Source organism: Thalassophryne amazonica, chromosome 2 (genome assembly GCF_902500255.1).
Source record: "Thalassophryne amazonica chromosome 2, fThaAma1.1, whole genome shotgun sequence".
NCBI lineage: Eukaryota > Metazoa > Chordata > Actinopteri > Batrachoidiformes > Batrachoididae > Thalassophryne > Thalassophryne amazonica.
This window is the reverse complement of record NC_047104.1, coordinates 46,125,636-46,146,645: the sequence shown is the minus strand read 5'-3', so window position 1 is coordinate 46,146,645 and position 21,010 is coordinate 46,125,636. Positions and strand designations below refer to the sequence as shown.

Sequence of the window (21,010 nt, the reverse complement as noted above, 5' to 3'; positions counted from 1 at the left end):
AGTAAGTAGCAATTTGGTTGGAGCAAGATTGTCAGTGCACACACCCTGAAGGGACAATCGAGCAGAGTGGAAGCTCCTAGCATCACTAGTAATAACTGTGTAACAGTGTATCTGCAGTGTCACATGCACACAGGATATGCAAAATATCCAAAATATCCAGTAACACCCTGGCCTGGTATCTGGAGCCTGACTGGTATCAATTTGGGGGGGGCACAGATGATATGATATGATAGTAGGGAGTAAATTGCTTATCATTTGCATAAAACAGACTTCTCATCTATTTTGTTCCCACCTGTCAAGTCAAGTTTGAAAGCATACACTGATGCTGTATGCTGCCTCATCCACAACACCATGTAACAACCTTGGGTCCTGGATGGCAACCACACAGGCAGACAACAGACCCATTCCCACATCGCTAAAATAACCACCAATCTGCCGCAGCCAAGTGAAACGTGGGCACATGCTTGGCTTTCTCCAGCTACTGGGGTCCTCAACACATGCTGGATCAAGGACAGACATATGTGCCTCATTGCCAAAATGTCATAGTTGATGCTCTCTTACAATGCAAGTGATACTCCTCATCTTTGTCTCTCTTAGAAACCACCATGGTTCCCACCTAGATGGTGTCATAGCGACCACTTGTCTCGTCACTGCAAAACACCCACTTTGACTGAAAATTGTCAGTATTTGCTCCTGCTCAGGTCTTGACCTTTTATTTTCCATCAGCCTTTCTATTGATTTACTTGGTTTTTGATCACCTGTTTATTTTTCTTTTTTCAGAGCTTGTTTCTGTTCTTCACACATCAGCCACACATTTAGTGCCATTCTAGTTTTCTTTGTCTTTAATCTACTGTTTTTGATTTTGTTCATGATTGCTTTGGTCACAGTTTTTATTTGGCACATTTACCAGTGAAGTGTTGGTTTAACTGTGTTTTGTACTTTTTCCACTCATCAGCTCTGTCCTAGTTTTAGTTTTTGAATTACCTGTTACCTTCTTTTCAGTTTTAGCCATTTCTCACCTGTCATTCTGTTCATGTTAAGATTCCACCTGTTATTCTGTTCATGTTAAGATTCCATTCTGTCTAGAGTTTCTTGTTTGTTTCGGTCTGGATGTTTTAGTATTGTTAGTTTATGGATTCTGGTTATGTCACTGCACTCCCCTGTCAGTTCTGCCTCATCTTTGTTCCTCATCCTTCACACCCAGTTTCATCTGTATTACTGTCACACCCTCAGATCATTATACTCTCTTGCCCTTCACCAGCACCTCCTTATTCCTGTTGGCCACGCCCCATTTGTTTGTCTTCTGCTTTCCCATTTGTCACTATACTCTCTTGCCTTGTCTCTTATCTTTGTTTGTCCATGCCCACTTCCTGCCAGCTCACCACACCTGTTTTCCATCACTGCCTAATTGTTCACCATGCATTTAAGCCCTGGGAGTTCTGTTTGAAATTGCTAGTTCATTGATTCTCATGTCTTCGTGCCAGCTCTTCTGCTCTAGATCTGTGTTCCTTGTTTTGTACTTTATTGCCTCACTGTGCCTGACCGTGCTTGTTTCCTGGACCTCATTTTTGTCTCTGCCCACTTACTACTGTTTGCCGTGCTCTCGACCTTAGCCTGTTAATTTTTGACGCCATTGCCTTTCGCCTACGTGTACCTTCACCTCGCTGACTGCTTCTTTGTGTACCAGATCACTGCCTGCATTTACCATAAAGTCCTTGATATCCTACTACCTGTTTGAGAGTCTGCATTGCGCCTCCTATCATCTGCTGTGCTCAGCTGCTCTGAAAGCCTGACAAAAATGAAAGGCAGCTGGGTGCTTTGCCTCTGATTCTTGTAGCTAATGTGAAAAAGGGGTGATGAGGGTCCAAATAATGCATGACAGCATTGTAAACAATGTTGTCATTTGTAAACAATGTTGTCACAGTGTTGTCTGCTGGACAAACTACACAATGACACCATTTCCAACAATGACACCATTTCCAAAAGCCAAAGCCTTTTTCTGAATTGTTTATTCCGTAAAATAAAAGTATCTCTCTCTCTCACTCACAAACACACACACACACACACACACACACACACACACACACCTCATATTCAACCACTTAGTCCAATTAAGGGTTGGGGGCTGGAGCCTATCCCACCAGTCAAAGAGCACGACGGGTACACCCAGGACAGGATGCCAGTCTGTCACAATAAAAGTATCCATATTGGCAAAAATAGCACCAATACTATAATGTTTGTTTATATTGATAACAGCCAATTGACATTTGTCGCACTCTAGGATCTATAAAATTTTTGCCACATCATAAAGTAGGTTCTTCAAAACAGATAACAGGATCTGCAAACATAAATACTTTAGCAGATATTAAAAAAAACACTTGTGACTGCATTTGCACTGTCCATTTAACAACACAATAGTTTTTATAAATCTGGACATCTGTAAGGCAAGGCAATAATTTACTTCACCAAAAGGGCAGGCATTAACTTAAAAGCCTAACAGACTGCAAATGAACTGGGTTCAAATGGAGTCTAAAAGATCGAGGTGAAAAGACAGACATGCGTCTGACTAAAATCATACAGTAATTTGTTTGTCCTTTGACATTAGGAACTGTGGATAGCAGTGTAAAACAAAAGAACCAGTCTGCAGATTACTCCAAGTGGAACAGACTCCCACTTACTGTGGCATTCCACTGTCCCTGTGATCTGTCCTGCAACACATCCCACACTCGGCTGATCACACACATACAGACACACAAACTCAAACATGCACACACAATAGATAACAGAGCAGGAAGCCCATTGTCGGAACAAAAACCTGTCCGATATAACCAGATTAAGAGGTTCACAACCGGACAGAGAAGCAGGAAGAAAAATAACTTCTGAAAAAAAAAAAAAAGACAATTCTTCCAAATTAGAATATTTAATGCTGACATCTGCACACAGTCAGCAACTATGGGTTCATGAGGTAAACTATGAAGCTTAAAGAAGAAGGAAGAATGGTACAAATGCACGGCTGGATGCAGGCGTGCAATATGTCACACACCGGACTGATTAATATAAATCAACACAAGTTCCTGGCAACATAATTGGGAGTAAATTAGACAAGGGAGTGGAGTGTAGGGGGTGTCATGTGTTGACTTTGCACTTTTATAGATGCAAGTAGAGTAATGGAGCCCAACATATGGGAGGTGATGTAGCCAGCTGAGCATGTCAATTCTGGCTGGTGTAGAACAAAGTAATGGGGATGGCAGCTGGTCACAATCAATTATACACATTCTACAGAAATTAAACAATACGGCTTGTTTTGTGTTTTAGAAAGTGCTCATCAACTCAACAGCCAAAGTAAAACCCTGCTGTATGATCAACAAATGCCAACATGTTCAAGCTAATCAGTCAGAGTAGAGAAGATGTAATATTTGTGCAGAATTTGGCACATCACACACACTTTTGCCTCACTGTTGGAGTAAAAAGAAAGATGTAATCTTTATTTTCAAAGAATTCAGAGGAACACCAAAGTCTAACAGAGATCTAAAATACCCTTTGCCCTGTAACCTAGAAATCTAGCTGAATTAGCCCAAATCAGTAAGTCTGTTCTTCTGAAAGCATGAAAAGAAATACTGTTGCAGTTCCCACAGTCTGTTACAAATAGACGTGTCTTTGGACAGTTTTGGTGTCCCCCGCCCTACCTCATCAGCGCTACCTGAACCCTCAAAGGAAAATCCAATTAAATTTGTGCCGTAACTGACTGACAGCATGCCCCAAAACACTTTGCTGCTTCTTATCCGTCCATCGATTTTCTGCCACTTATCCAAGGCCTGTCTGTGGTAAGGTAGTCCATATGTGCTTCAAAGGAAACCACATCCTCCAGCACCTCCTGAGGGACTCCAAAGGCAGATGGGACATATAATCTTCCAATGTTTTCTGTGTGTCCACCCCCAGGTCTCCACAAAGTTGCACATGCATGGAAAGCAGTTGGAGGTGACCAGGAGGCATCCTCAACAGATGTCCAAATCACTTCTCAAATGACTCCTTTCGATGCAAAGAAGCAGTGGTTCTACTGTGAGTTAGAGTCCCTTTATTGAGAGAGTACCGTCAACTTAGAACATGGCGCCATTTTAGTTCCAACTGTGCTGAACTACTGAATGAACCTTTAATGTTTTGAACATTTTTTTAATCATTTAACCACATACAGCAACACATCCAGGTACAGGTGCTATCAAAATAAATAAAATAGTTAAGCTATCAAATTTACAATTTATGATGATTTATTTAATTAATTTAAAGCCTGATTTATGCAGCTGCAGCTCTGTAACTCCATGTCATGCAATGACGTGCGTGACATTTTTAAAGTTCTCTGTCTCTGGATTATGCTTTATTCTGGACTAATTTGACCCTCAACAAGCTTTTCTTTCTACAATCATCACCTCCAATTCAAAGGTAAGCTGTACAATTTCCTCTTTTTCCGACTCCGTGTTGTAAATTTACAGACTTTTCTGCCAAATGTATGTGATCCCGAAATGTAATCAGCGTGCGCACCGCAAAAAATATTAAAATATCATGGCAGACGAAGGAGTGAAGGGAGAAAAGTGTCAAATCACAGTTTTTTGACACTTTGTCTGATTTAACAGGTGCGCATCAGGCTGCGGCTCCAAGTCTGAGCACGGTGTGAAAAAATATAAACGGCCGGTCTTTTAATCCAGTTCCACATGCTCAGGTTTTTAATGGAAACACAGTGTGATTGGATGGGACATTTTATCTGATGTGAGTAAAAAAATCTGTTATATACAGTGTTTATTACGTTATACCACGGTCAGTGAGAATTCCATGTCTAACTGGCATGCATTATTTTCGTGTATACACACACGTAGTTCAGCGAGTTAAGTCACTGTTATAATCACTTCGCTCTGGTTGTCACCATAGCAGCGCGCAAATCAGTTGGTGCAGATCAGCCGTGTTTGACAGGTGAATGACAGAAACGCGATAAAACATGGAATTCCAAGTGAATTTTCATATCTTTGGCCAAAATAAAATGTTTGAGGAATGGGAAGAGGAGGAGAGCAAACGAGAAGAACAGCAAAAGCAACGGCATACAGATTTAACATCGGACGAACTGGACAAGATTGAAGATGGGAAAGAGAACATGAAAAAAAGTTAACAAATAAATATTTGTGTGTTAGCTCATTGTGTAGGAGCATGGTATAAGAGGATTAAACAACTCGAAGCCGTGCATTATATGGTTTGAATGCACTTCACGGAGTAACACCGCTCCACTTCACGTCATGCTGTTTTAGATTCCGCGTTGTGCATTCAAACCGTGTAATGCACGGCTTCTCGTTGTTTATTCCTTACGAAAACAATACGAACACTTTGGGACATTTTTGTCTGGTGACTGCGAATATCTGGTTTATAGGATGATGCTTTAGTTGAGTTTTACTGTACATGGGACTGAACAATAAATTTACCACTCAAAACTTTGACGATAAAGTTGCTTCCATCCCACACGGCTGACTATTTTCCCAAATTTTTCTTCTGTTCCAATCTGAAGGGAATCTGTACATCTTGAAGCCCTTGTTGTGTCTATTTATGCACCAAATGCACAACAACCTGTCATTTTCAGCAAATAAATAAATAAAATAGCTGGATTTACATGCAGATAGATTAACAACAAACACTATTTTGGCCCCAAGATGTCACCACGGCTCACATGACCGTTTTTTTTTTCTGACTCGTCATGACGCTACTCTCTGAATAAGGGGGCTCTACTGTGAGTTTCTGAGCCCAGCCACCCTACAATGAAATCTCATTTTAGTGTGTTATCGATGACCTCATTCTGTCAGTAACAACCATGTGACTGTAGGTGAGGTTTGGAACATTGATCGACTGGTAAATTGACATTCTCGTCTTCTGCCTCGACTTGTGACTGTAATTACTGCTGCTGATGTCCCGATACATCTGTCAATCTCAGACACCACTTTTTTCTCACTCATAAATAACATGCAAAGATATTCGAACCCCTCCACTCAGGGGAATACTGTAACTCACTTCCAACCTGTAGGCAGCAGTCCAACACTTTCTGGCAGAGTACTGTGGCCTCTGATTTGCTTCTTATGCATTTATTTTTCCCAGGTGTCACTGAAAGCTTCATTATGAGTGTTAATCAAGGCTGCAGCTGGACCTTCTACTGTACGTCATCCAGGCGTGAGATGGAAAAAAGGCGTTTATGTCATGTATACTGTAACACAGTTGCAGTTGGAACCATGCATTTGATACTTTATGAATCACTTTTAATAATGAACTCCATGGAGTAGGTCACAAGCAGAACAGACACCTGTGTTTAACCACTTCCCTCTCTACCATACACCTCCATACTGATGGACATTGACAAAGACATTGAATGGGTTTCATGATTCTTCCCATGATCAGCTGATGGACTGCATATGTTTCAGTACTTTATGATAAGGGTCATTCAATTTATGTTGACACCACATGTGATCTGCAGCACAGTTTATTTGGGACTACAAGCTGGTCATATGTTCTGAACCCAATCATGATTACTGTTTTCACACATGGCCAAGAAAGGCCTTACCTTTGCCAGCTCGTTTCCTGACTTTGCTTTACACCTACAAGTGATGTCAGAGGTTTAATTAACTGGGCAGTGCAGTCTCGTTTGAGGGCGGGCACTAAAGGGGTAAAATACCACACATATGATGTAATTTCTCTACTTCCGGGGGACAGAACCACAACACTTTCTGAGATTTAGGGCAAATTACATGCAAACAAAGCGAAAATACAAACAAAAGTGACGATGTGGTGGAAAGTGGACATGTGGACAGTTTGTTTATGACCCGGAGCTCAAACATGTCGAGGCAGTTTTGCTGGCGAGAGAACATAGCTACTCCGTTTAGCTGTGTAGGCTAACACTTACTGACACGACCGCTCCCATTTGCCTTGTCTTGCCTTCTCCACTGAGAACCGAAAAAACTGCACTTTGTGCAACTGCTTAGGTGATTGCAGCCAAAAACAAAACAGTACACCATTTTTCCATGTGAAGTTATGCTGTGTATATATTGCGCAACGGGAGCGGCTGTCCCCATATCCCGCGATATCACGCAGGGTTCAAACGACAATGTGCTGCCCAATTAGTTAGACCCACGAGACTGGAAATCAAAATCTTATCGACTTCCTGAAATATGTTCATTAATGCATTTTAAATGATGATCTCTCATTTGACCTTGATGTTAGACCTATGACTGGTCCACTAAATTTAACTGCCAAGTTGGACTGAAGCTGTGCTTTGCCTTTTCAAGATACTACCACAGACAATCGACAGTGACCTCTGATGTGACTTCAATCTGTAACTTATGATCTTGACTTAACCTGTGTTGTGTGAGAAGGTGGTCAACTGAGCCAATTCACAAAGTCTGATTGAAACTGCTGTTTGCATTTTGTAGATATTGCCATGGATACATAAACAAGCACAAAGACAAACACGGCCATTACAATAAATTCTTTGTTTTGCAGCGAGGCTACCAAACAACATCATGAGGACACTGGCATTGGAGTTCAGCTCCACCACACTAAACTGCCATGGTATGAAGATGCCCATAAATGGTAACAACTCAATAATGTGCTTGATAGCACCTAGCATCAGGCCACCTGTGTGACTGTACACATACACAAATGTGCTCATTTAATATCTCAGCAAATTTTCTATCCTCTTGTTAACAAATAAAGTGCCATACATGTTTCAAAAAACCCAACACACTTTTCCCAGTGAGAAATTTTAACTCTAAATTAGTTTATAGCACAAATGTGAATACCCTATCACTTTTTTCTGTTTTTATTTTTTCTACTACTGGGATACACAGTCAACATAGATTCCAAAAAAATACCAACAGGAGTATTTCCTACCATGTATGTTCTGGTTTTCTATGGTCCATGGTTCATCAGAGTCAAAGTGCGTGTCACCACCCATTCCAGGTCCAGGGAAATAAGCATGGGCTAGAAAGCCCCCCTCTCCATCAAAAGGAGAGCTGTCTCCATGGAAACCTGAAGCAAAGAAGATCATGATGTCAGGCTCCTTACGGCGTCCGTATTTGATCTCCTGGTAGGGGATTTCATCAAACGTCAGAGGCGTGACCCTCTCCCAGACTTTAAAAGCTCGTCGGATGGCCTCAAATGAGTTATACTCTCCAATCTTAGGAGTATAGTTCTGGATACTGTGAAAACAAAGAGGGAAAGCGTTGCAGGTCATAGGCAAGCCAAGAGGGGTAACAAGCAAAGCATCTACATTAGGCAGTTTGGAATTCATGCAATGCATGTACAGTATATTGTCATGATTGAAAAATATTAAAGCAATTCAGCAACTTAGTATCTTATTATGCGTGTACACAAAAGTTTCAGATTTGGGTTGAGCCGAGAGCCCCGTGATTAACTGAATTTCATCTTCTTTGTAACATGAACATGCGAGATTAGCATATGGCAAAGGACTGCTTAGCCCTAGAGGGTAATAAATAAGAAAATCATTTTATAAACATGCGCCATAAAAAGAGCTAAGGTTTGACCTAGATGCGCTCATGACCAATGTTTTCACAGCAAGTAGACTGGAAAGCTGGTAGATGGACTTCAACATTTTAGGCATAATTGCTTTACAAACCTTCCTGCATTGGGTTGGAGACTGTTTTACAGGTAATTTATTAAAAATAATTGCGCAATAGCGGATAATCGCATGACTTAAAGAACATTGTGTAAATGAGGATTTTGGGCGTGTTCATGACCGTTAGTACAAAATGTAACTGAAGTATTGCGTGGAGTCTATCAGTTCTCTATCACAGATGCAACAGATTGCAGGTGGAACATAAACATAGAATGTGCAAATACTGGCTTGGTAAGAAAAGACGGCAGGTAAGAAAGGTGAGGGAATGTTTGCTCAGAACACACTGCTATATTAACTTTAGCATGTAGCAATAATGTTCAGTAATTAAAATTAAACCTGTAAGCTACATATGTGATTGTCAACCAAAGTTCACTTCAATGTTTTCAAATTGTTTTTTGTTAACTGTTGAGACCCACCAAGGTTTTAATAAAAAACACCATAGTGGAATGGTCACAACAAACACATCATTAAAACAATTTGACACTAAATTCACCATGTTCCAAGTATAAGCCGTAAATATATACTGTAAATGTCAATAGTAATTTAAACCGAAAATATTTAAATATATATTTCACCGACACCTGTAATAAAAACAAACACGACCTGAGTTTGAAAATTTCCACTGTATATGTAAATGCTGCTGTTATTTTGGACTGAAGCATAAAATTGCAGCATCGAGCGAGGTTATATCAACACTTAGAATACAGCCACTTTTAGACTTGAAAAGTAAACTTTTAAGAGTCTTCTACTGATGTAAATACTTGTTCATTTATCACAAGTCATATCGTAAGTCACAATACTGAGCAGTGACATTGCAGATTGCAGTTTTTCATTATATCACGCAGGCCAGGTTGAGCCAACACTGGATACTCTCAGACCTAAGCCTGCACATGCACAACATAATACAATAAGTCAATGATGGCAAAATGAATTCTTTACCTGATTGACAAATAACCAGCGATAAAGTACAACAGAACAGATGTTTCATCCTGACGGGTATAGTTGTGTGGTACCTGTAAGTGAGCTGGTTCTTGTTCCATTTATGTCCAGTGAGGGCAAAGCGTTTCCGCCGCACGTTTGTTTTGATCTGGCCTCCAAACTTGTCAGGAACGCCACAGCGGGGTCTCTTCATGGCACTGCAGGAGTTCAGAGGAAATGAAGCATTATGTTGAAAGGAGAATTTACCCCCAAGAGAAGAGAGGAAGGCAAGCATGAAGAAAAACACTTTTTTCATGTACTTTTGTGTTAAATTCCAATAAAGCTGCAGCTGCTGCCTTTGCTTTTTTCTATTCTTCTTCTTCTGTTGTCTTTGCCGGAGTGTCACATTCAAACACGGGAGCTGCCATGTACAGCCAACATCCATTAAGCAAGGCACATTCATCATCTTCAGCAACGCTCCTCGACTACAGCTGCTTAGTGAGTGCAATACAGTACTTAACATCAATTTTTCCTTTGAACATTTAAGAGAACAATATCTGAATCAAAGACAATTTAGCTATACAAAGGGATTTAAAATTCAAACTTAAAGGATATCTTGCAGTGAAATCCTAACAACTTAGGCTGTTAGTGATCATCTGATAATACACCGTGATTACTTTGTGCACTTCCGTGACCGGTCACAGGGTATACAGCATTTGCAACAAACAGCTACCGAGCCTGCCGAAAACAAAGCAATCGCAAGTACTTTGCTTTTTCCGAGTGTTTCCGACAGCGTTTACATAGCTCTGAGGAAAACGTCCCAGCACGCTGTTCAATGGAGTGTAGCTGCTAACATTAAGAATGGAGCCGCAGATTACTTGCAAAGTTTACATACAGCAAGGCAAATAAGTATTTGATACGTATACCTTATTATGTGTCTGTTAATGTATCACGCCCTGTATCATAAACAGACATGTAATAAGATATTATCACCCCCCCCCCCCACCAAGATGCCGGAAGATACGGAATGTATTCGACTAAATTTGTACTCCCATTACAAAAATTTTGCACTTTTTGTGACAATATCACGAACCAATAGATTACTGTATATTTCATGATGCTGAATCACGACATGCCGTGAGATATGGTAGATTTTTTTATTGTATCTCATGAGGGCTGGTTTACAAGTATAGGGCAGATTTTTGTTATAATATGTGATAAAATAGAAAAACAGAACTTAGTATTTGGTACCAAAACCTTTGTTTGCAATTGCAGAGGTCAGAGATTCCTGTAGTTCTTGACCAAGTTTTCACACACTGCAGCAGGGATTATGGTCCACTCCTCCATACAGCTCTTCTCCAGATCTTTCACTTTCAGGTTTTGATTTTCAGCTCCCTCCAAAGAGCCACTCCTTAGTTGTTCTGGCTGTGTGTTTTGGGTCATTGTCATACTGGAAGACCCAGCCGACGACACATACATATATACATACACATATATATATATATACATATACATACATATATACATATACACACACACGTGGTGTGTCCATAAAGTAACGGTCCTTTTTTTTTAAAAACTATATGGATTTCATTCATATGTTTTTACGTCAGACATGCTTGAACCCTCGTGCGCATGCGTGAGTTTTTCCACGCCTGTCAGTAACGTCATTCGCCTGTGAGCATGCCTTGTGGAAGGAGTGGTCCCGCCCCCTCGTCGGATTTTCATTGTCTGGAAATGGCGGAATGAAAAGGACTTTTTTTCCATCAGAATTTTTTCAGAAGCTGTTAGAGACTGGCTTCGCGCGTCACGACCGATTCGCTGATGAAGCGAGACAAAGGAAAAAATTCTGATGGAAAAAAAGTTCTTTTCATTCCGCCATTTCCAGACAATGAAAATCCGACGAGGGGGCGGGACCACTCCTTCCACAAGGCATGCTCACAGGCGAATGACGTCACCGAGAGGCGTGGAAAAACTCACGCATGCGCACGAGTGTTCAAGCATGTCTGACGTAAAAACATATGAATGAAATCCATATAGTTTTTAAAAAAACTATGGACACACCACGTATATATATACGAGGTCTGTCCGTAAAGTATCGTACCTTTTTATTTTTTTCAAAAACTATATGGATTTCATTCATATGTTTTTACATCAGACATGCTTGAACCCTCGTGCGCATGCGTGAGTTTTTCCACGCCTGTCGGTGACGTCATTCGCCTGTGAGCACGCCTTGTGGAAGGAGTGGTCCCGCCCCCTCGTCGGATTTTCATTGTCTGGAAATGGCGGAATGAAAAGAACTTTTTTTCCATCAGAATTTTTTCAGAAGCTGTTAGAGACTGGCACCTGGAAACCATTAAAAAAATTGAATGATTTAAAAAGTGAACTCTGTTAAAAGTGAAATCTGCCAGAAAATGGCTGATGTCCAGGTCTTGTGATAACCAGAGAAAGAGCACACGACGGTCTCGTATCCACAGAGCCATCAGCTTAGAAATGATCCAGTGGTTTGTGCCGCATCGTCGCAGCTCACAGCGCGGCGCACCGACCGTCCTTTAAAGGGGTCCTTAAACCTGTAGTTAAAGTCCTTATTCTCTGTGCAGCCCGTAAAATTTTCACTGAAAGCCAGATAAATTTTTCGAATGGTTTCCAGGTGCCAGTCTCTAGCAGCTTCTGAAAAAATTCTGATGGAAAAAAAGTCCTTTTCATTCCGCCATTTCCAGACAATGAAAATCCGACGAGGGGGCGGGACCACTCCTTCCACAAGGCGTGCTCACAGGCGAATGACGTCACCGACAGGCGTGGAAAAACTCACGCATGCGCACGAGGGTTCAAGCATGTCTGACGTAAAAACATATGAATGAAATCCATATAGTTTTTGAAAAAAATAAAAAGGTACGATACTTTACGGACAGACCTCGTATATATATATATATATATATATATATATATATATATATACACACACACACACACACGAGGTCTGTTAGAAAAGTATCCGACCTTATTATTTTTTTCAAAAACCATATGGATTTGAATCACGTGTGATTACGTTACATCATTCGCCTGTGGGCAGTCTTTGAGTGAGGAGTGGCCCACCCTCTCGTCGATTTTTTTCATTGTTTAGGAATGGCTCAGAGACTGCTGCTTTGTTTGATCAAAATTTTTTCAAAACTGTAAGGCACAACTGAGTGGACACCATTCGATAAATTCAGTTGGTTTTCGGTAAAAATTTTAACAGCTGATGAGAGATTTTGGTCTGGTAGTGTCGCTTTAAGGACGGCGCATGACGCCTGACGGCGATCTGCGCCTCGAGGCGGCAGCGTCTCGCCGTTTCAAGTTGAAAACTTCCACATTTCAGGCTCTGTTGACCCAGGAAGTCAGAGAACAGAGAACTTTCAGAAGAAGTCGGCATGAGGAGTTTATTCGGACATTCCATTGTTAACGGACATTTTGTAATGAAAGAACGTGCGGGCAGAGTCGCATGTCGGGCCGGACCCGACCGCGGGGGGTCGCGACAGGAAAAACACCTCAGTTGGAAACCTTAACGGGCAAGTTGGAACATGCCCAAGCTGTTAAACAATTTCTCAGTTACTCACTTGTTGAAAGCCATCAAAAGTCGCCTGAAATTTACAAATGGTTTTCAACACGGAGGTGTTTTACCTGTCGCGGCGCAGACGGATTCGCCGAGTCGTTATGGAAACGACTCGGCGAATTTGTGCGCACGTCTTTCATTAAAAAATGTCCTTAAACAGTGGAATGTCCGCATAAAGTCCTCATGCCGGCCTCTTCTGAATCTTCTGTTCTCTCACGACGTCCTGGGTGAATTAAGCCTTAAATTAGGATGTTTTCAGGTCGAAACAGGCCGACGATGGCGCCTGGAAGCGCTGCGCGACGTCCCGCTCCGTGGGAAGTCCTTACAGCGACAGAAACACCCCATAATCTCTCATCAGCCGTTAAACTTTTCACCGAAAACCAGCTAAACTTCTCGAATAGTGTCCACTCGGATATTCTTCACAGGTCCAGAAAAAATTTTGATAAAGCAATGCGCGCAGTCTCGAGCAGCGTGTGAAACAAAGGAATTCAGCAGAGAGGGCTGGACCACATCTCACTCAAGGCCTGCCCACAGGAAAATGACGTCACCGACACATGTGAAAAAACTCACGCATGCGCACAAGGGTTCAAGCATGATTGGTGTAATCACACGTCATTCAAATCCATATAGTTAAAAAAAAAATAAAAGTGTTTCTTATCTAATAGACCTCGTATATATATATATATATATATACACACACACACACACACACAAACAAGTCCTGTCAACCTGATTGTCTGTGGATCCATCGTTCCCGTGACCTCCAGGCCGTAGAATCGCTGCATGTCACTGATGGCGTTAGATAAGATCTGAGCCGATCGCATTGTTGACATCTGTCTGCTGGCCTGTGGCAGGTAGCCGTACATCCTCAGCCATAACTGCAGACAGAAAAAGTAACATGTTATCACTGAAGAAGATCCTTTGAGTTGTATAATGTTGTGGTATTTCAGATGGAATTAACACAGAGTGATAGAGTTTCAAAGGATTCTCAGGGAAAAGGTTTGCCTAAACCAGCATTCACACACAAGTCATTCATTAGACACAAAATGAACATGACAAAGCCAGAAACAAAAGACCTACAACCAAAATCACAAGTTAAACAGGAAATGTTTAAAAGTGTAATTACAGGAAATGTAATTTCTATTGCATGAGCATAGAGGCATTTTTCTGTTTATTCTTTGAAGCATTAAGTCATGAATTTCAACAATGATGATAAACTGAGATGCCCATGTGTGAGTCTTTCTCTGATTGAGATGGCACCAGTACTCTTGACTGCATGGGAAAAGTAATCACATTAAAGTAATTATTTGTTATTGAATGAAAAAAAGTGATTAGTAACTGATAGGGCAGTTTATTTTCACATTTGATTTATTTGAGAAAATTTCCAACTGAATAATTGAGCAGATGTTTGGCCCTTAAAATATCAGAAAATTTTGAAATATTTGATCAGTTTTAAAAAAGCCAAAGACGATGACTTCAAATATCTTGTTTTGTATACAACTCAGAGATATCCAGTAAACTGCCAAAGAGGAAGAATGAAAATTGTGGAAAAAAAAAACAAAAAACAAACAGAAAATATTAACATTTAAGAAGTTCAAATCAGAAAATTTGGATATAAAAAAATCAGTTGAAATGATTATTCAATTAACCAAACAGTTGTCAATTAATTTAAATGTCAATTAAAAATGGATTAATTTTTGCACCTCTAGCGACTGAGAGGACACAGTATTGCAAAAAAGTATTGCAAGTAGCAGCAATAATTCATTTTATTATATGGCTGCAATCCCACATGCGCTATGACTGACTGATTTCCGGTCTGATATTTTCCCACATCAGACCGGTTACCATGACAATCGGTCCGAAACATGTATCAAATTTGTTACAAACCAGAAAGCTAAAAACACAATTAGAAAAATCAAGTCAGACACAAACATACTCCATAAATATCTAAACAGCATCTGAAAAAACACACAGATTGAAAGCTTACCAACTAATGACCAGACCATCTGTTAGCAAGTTCTTCACGGAGGTTAAAGCGAACAGGTCTGACTACCAGTCAGCAGCTTTCATATTTGGGTGGTACCATTATATATATATATATATAAAATAGCCATATAATCAATGAATTATTAACCTTGCTTGCTCGGTCTATACGGGAATATCAGACCTCTGTTTTTCACATAGACCAAGTGTAGCAAAGTCCATACTTACACCTCAGGCTGATATTTTCCTGTACAGACCACATGCTCAGTTAATAATCTTTTAATATCCTCAAATTTAAGCCATGTTAACTGAGAATAAAAACTGCTATTATGAATCATTTTTAATGTTATCCATGAAAAAAGCAGGCAGAAGGAGGATTTCCTGCTGTGTTGAAGTAAGTACACTGTGAGGACCTGCAGCTGACTGGTGTGTGTGTGTGTGTGTGGGGGGGGGGGGCTGTGAGGGCTGAGGGTTGGAAGTTAATAACAGACTTGAGGAAGAAAAACTGATACTCGACCCAATCACAAATGACGCAAAGTCTAACCCACCTGTTACCGAAACCAAATACCTCACACACATACAAGAACCGAGGCTAGGTGTGTGTGTGTGTGTGTGTGTGTGTGTGTGTGTGTGCGCGCGCGTTCATCTCTGAATATAAGTTTACGCCCATCTTTCACAATCGAGCACACTGGGAGCTCGGTATTTACTTACGCACTCCTTAAAAGCATTAAAAACAAATTTAACTCCGTCTCACACTCACGCCCACATATCAAATACAAGATACTACACACAAGCAATGCACTGATAATATGCTTCCACACAAGTTTAGATTATGTGCTCTGAATGCAAATTATCACCACAGTCCACTGGGCAGGAGGGAAAAAACATGATCTTCTGAACTTTCTCTGCTTTAAAATTTACACTCTCAGTAAACTCTACACAGTCATTTATTCTGATTTTAAAAGAGGTCGTGAACTGTTCTTCATGTTTTCTAAGTTGTGCAGACCTGTGCTCCTCTCTAAAATAACATTATGATGACAGAAACTCAGACATTGGATCTGTATCAGCAAAGACGCTGACCTCAATCGGCGTTTCGGGTGTCAGATATGACAGGCCCTGTTTTGCTGGCAATTTAATTTTCACTTTTATGGCAATCCATCCATCTACCTCCCACAATTTAGTCAATGCTGGTTCATGATGGCAGCAGGTTAAGAGCATTTTCCTAGACCTTTCTCTCCACAGCCACATGTTCTAGTTCTCCTGGTGGATAACAGGATCTGAAGAAGGGAGAAATAATCTCTCCAGCATGTTCCTGATTGTCTCCAATGTCTCCATTCAGTTGAAAGTGATGGGAATCATACTAATCAGACGCTAAATTGACTTCTTTCAATGCAACAGAATAGCAGATCCAATGAGATGCTCAACAGAACTGTTGGAAGAGATGCAACAAAATATTCAGATAATCATGGGACGTTATCTGTCAGAAACCCAGAAGTGGATGATACCGTGTGTTTACTGCGTTAACATAAAGAAATCACAGGTGGGATCCAGAAATTATTTTGACAATTTTTATGCATTTTTAGCTAATGCTATCACGTTTTTTTCATTTGTGAACTGGCTCAATCTTAACTCCATACATCGCGCATCTGCTCTCTATGCCGTCTCTGCAACCCACAGGCAATAACCATGATGCTCATGACACATCTGGCACCCACCTTATACAAGGAGGCACAAGCTGTTGGTTTAGATGGTAATACTAAATGTATTTATACATTTATATTTTTTTGAGTTTTGTCATAACACATTAATCTTGATGCGTACTTTAGGGGTCGACCAATATATATATATATATATGGAATCACCGGCCTTGGAGGATGTTCATTCAGTTGTTTAATTTTGTAGAAAAAAGCAGATCACAGACATGACACAAAACTAAAGTAATTTCAAATGGAAACTTTCTGGCTTTAAGAAACACTATAAGAAATCAGGAAAAAAAAATTGTGGCAGTCAGTAACAGTTACTTTTTTAGACCAAGCAGAGGGAAAAAAATATGGAATTACTCAATTCTGAGGAAAAAATTATGGAATCATGAAAAACAAAAGGCTCCAACACATCACTAGTATTTTGTTGCACCACCTCTGGCTTTTATAACAGCTTGCAGTCTCTGAGGCATGGACTTAATGAGTGACAAACAGTACTCTTCATCAATCCGGCTCCAGCTTTCTCTGATTGCTGTTGCCAGATCAGCTTTGCAGGTTGGAGCCTTGTCATGGACCATTTTCTTCAACTTCCACCAAAGATTTTCAATTGGATTAAGATCTGGACTATTTGCAGGCCATGACATTGTCCCTATGTGTCTTTTTGCAAGGAATGTTTTCACAGTTTTTGCTCTATGGCAAGATGCATTATCATCTTGAAAAATTATTTCATCATCCCCAAACATTCTTTCAATTGATGGGATAAGAAAAGTGTCCAAAATATCAATGTAAACTTGTGCATTTATTGATGATGTAATGATAGCCATCTCCCCAGTGCCTTTACATGACATGCAGCCCCATATCATCAATGACTGTGGAAATTTACATGTTCTCTTCAGGCAGTCATCTTTATAAATCTCATTGGAACAGCACCAAACAAAAGTTCCAGCATTATCACCTTGCCCAATGCAGATTCGAGATTCATCACTGAATATGACTTTCATCCAGTCATCCACAGTCCACGATTGCTTTTCCTTAGCCCATTGTAACCTTGTTTTTTTCTGTTTAGGTGTTATTGATGGCTTTTGTTTAGCTTTTCTGTATGTAAATCCCATTTCCTTTAGGCGGTTTCTTACAATTCGGTCACAGACGTTGACTCCAGTTTCCTCCCATTTGTTACTCATTTGTTTTGTTGTGCATTTTCGATTTTTGAGACATATTGCTTTAAGTTTTCTGTCTTGACACTTTGATGTCTTCCTTGGTCTACCAGTATGTTTGCCTTTACACAGCTGATTGTTAACAGCCAACATCTTTTGCAACACTGCGTGATGGTTTACCCTCTTTTAAGAGTTTGATAATCCTCTCCTTTGTTTCAACTGACAGCTCTTGTGTTGGAGCCATGATTCATGTCAGTCCACTTGGTGCAACAGCTCTCCAAGGTGTGATCACTCCTTTTTAGATGCAGACTAACGAGCAGATCTGATTTGAAGCAGGTGTTAGTTTTGGGGATGAAAATTTACAGGGTGATTCCATAATTTATTCCTTAGAATTGAGTGAGTCCATATTTTTTCCCCTCTGCTTGGTCTAAAAAAGTAACCGTTACTGACTACCACAATTATTTTTCCTGATTTCTTATAGTGTTTCTTAAAGCCAGAAAGTTGCCTTTTGAAATGACTTTAGTTTTGTGTCATGTCTGTGATGTGCTTTTTTTCTACAAAATTAAACAACTGAATGAACATCCTCCGAGGCCGGTGATTCCATAATTATTGCCAGGGGTTGTATCTGTGGAGCAAATTTGGTGAGAATCTGTGAAGTAGTTTTGAAGTAATCGTTCAAACCCTATACAAAGTGAAATCTTGATCCAGATCTGGATCTAGATCACCACCAAAGTTTCAGTGGTCTTCCCTGCCCTAATATCAATCTGTGGTGCAAATTTGGTGAAAATCTGTGAAATAGTTTTGAAGTAATCATTCAAACCCTATACAAATTGAAATCTTGATCCAGAATCCGGATCTGGATCACCTCCAAACTTTCAGTGGTCTTTCCTGCCCTAATATCAATCTCTGTTGAAAATTTGCTGAGAAACCGTGAAGTAGTTTTTACGTAAGCCTTCAAAGCCATTGAATCTTGATCCAGAATCCGGATTCGGATCCAGATTACCTCCAAAATTTATTGAAGTCTCTCCTGGCATACTATGTATCTGTGTTGAAAATGTAGTGAAAATCCGTGAAGTAGTTTTGACGTAATCCTTTAAAGCCTATATAAAGTGAATCTTGATCCAGAAATCCGGATTTGGATCCAGATTACCTCCAAAATTTATTGCAGTCTTCCCTGGCGTAATATGTATATGTGTTGAAAATTTGGTGAGAATCCATAAAGTAGTTTTGACGTAATCCTTCAAAGCCTATATACAGTGAATCTTGATGCAGAGTCCGGATTCAGATCCGGATCATCTCCAAAATTTATTGGAGTCTTCCCTGGCGTAATACGTATCTGTGTTGAAAATTTGGTGAGAATCTGTGAAGTTGTTTTGACATAATCCTTTAATGCCTATATAAAGTGAATCTTGATCCAGAATCCGGACTCAGATCCGGATCACCTCCAAAATTTATTGGAGTCTTCCCTGGCATAATATGTATCAGTGTTGAAAATTTGGTGAGAATCTGTGAAGTAGTTTTGAAGTAATCCTTCAAAGCCTATATAAAGTGAATCTTGATCCAGAATCTGGATTTGGATCCGGATTACCTCCAAAATGTATTGGTCTTCCCTTGCATAATATATATCTGTGGTGAAAGTTTGGTGAGAATCGATGAAGTAGTTTTGACGTAATCCTTCAAAGTCTGTATCAAGTAAATCTTGATCCAGAAATTCAGATTTGCATCCAGATTACCGCCAAAATTTATTGGTTTCCTGGTGTAATGTGTATCTGTGTTGAAAATTTGGTGAGAATCCGTGAAGTAGTTTTGATGTAATCCTTCAAAGCCTATATAAAGTGAATCTTGATGCAGAATTCGGATTCCCTCCAAAATTTATTGGAGTCTTCCCTGGCCTAATATGTATCCATGATGAAAATTTTGTAGTTTTGACGTAATCCTTCAAAGCCGATATACGGCTGACCGTGTGTGTGTTCGTGCACGTGCGCTTTCAACCTAAGGCCCCAAAGACATCCCTCTTGGTGCCCCCAGTCACCACACCAAGTTTGGTGTCGATTGCTTAATTTCTGTGGCAGTTCACCCCGAACACAAATCGTGCTGGCCATGTTCTATTTAAAATGTATACGGCTGACCGTGTGTGTGTTTGCGCACGTGCGCTTTCAACTAAAGGGCCCAAAGATGACCCCCTTGGTGCACCCAGTCACCATACCATGTTTGGTGTCGATTGCTTAATTACTGTGGCAGTTCAACCTGAACACAAATCGTGCTGTATACATACATACATACATACATACACTCAACAAAAATAGAAACGCAACACTTTTGGTTTTGCTCGCATTTTGTATGAGATGAACTCAAAGATCTAAAACTTTTTCCACATACACAATATCACCATTTCCCTCAAATATTGTTCACATACCAGTCTAAATCTGTAATAGTGAGCACTTCTCCTTTGCTGAGATAATCCATCCCACCTCACAGGTGTGCCATACCAAGATGCTGATTAGACACCATGATTAGTGCACAGGTGTGCCTTAGACTGCCCACAATAAAAGGCCACTCTGAAAGGTGCAGTTTTATCACACAGCACAATGCCACAGATGTCGCAAGATTTGAGGGAGCGTGCAACTGGCATGCTGACAGCAGGAATGTCAACCAGAGCTGTTGCTCGTGTATTGAATGTTCATGTCTCTACCATAAGCCGTCTCCAAAGGCGTTTCAGAGAATTTGGCAGTACATCTAACCAGCCTCACAACCGCAGACCACGTGTAACCACACCAGCCCAGGACCTCCACATCCAGCATGTTCACCTCCAAGATCGTCTGAGACCAGCCACTCGGACAGCTGCTGAAACAATTGGTTTGCATAACCAAAGAATTTCTGCACAAACTGTCAGAAACTGTCTCAGGGAAGCTCATCTGCATGCTCGTCGTCTTCATTGGGGTCTCGACATGACTCCAGTTCGTCGTCGTAACAGACTTGAGTGGACAAATGCTCACATTCGCTGGCG

The 21,010-nt window shown here is 40.5% G+C and overlaps 1 protein-coding gene across 2 annotated transcripts in view; it reads right to left on the bottom strand.

Annotated features, from left to right (window-relative positions):
• The window catches only part of mmp15b (matrix metallopeptidase 15b), a 118,229-nt gene that overhangs the window by 58,631 nt on the left and 38,588 nt on the right, over window positions 1-21,010 (bottom strand). For both annotated transcript variants that reach the window (XM_034185531.1, XM_034185538.1), the window contains 3 exons: window positions 13,896-14,044; window positions 9,670-9,792; window positions 7,912-8,219 (listed from right to left, as the gene is read on the bottom strand). In XM_034185531.1, the coding sequence (XP_034041422.1) occupies window positions 7,912-8,219; window positions 9,670-9,792; window positions 13,896-14,044 (580 nt within the window). The remainder of the gene's footprint in view (window positions 1-7,911; window positions 8,220-9,669; window positions 9,793-13,895; window positions 14,045-21,010) is intronic.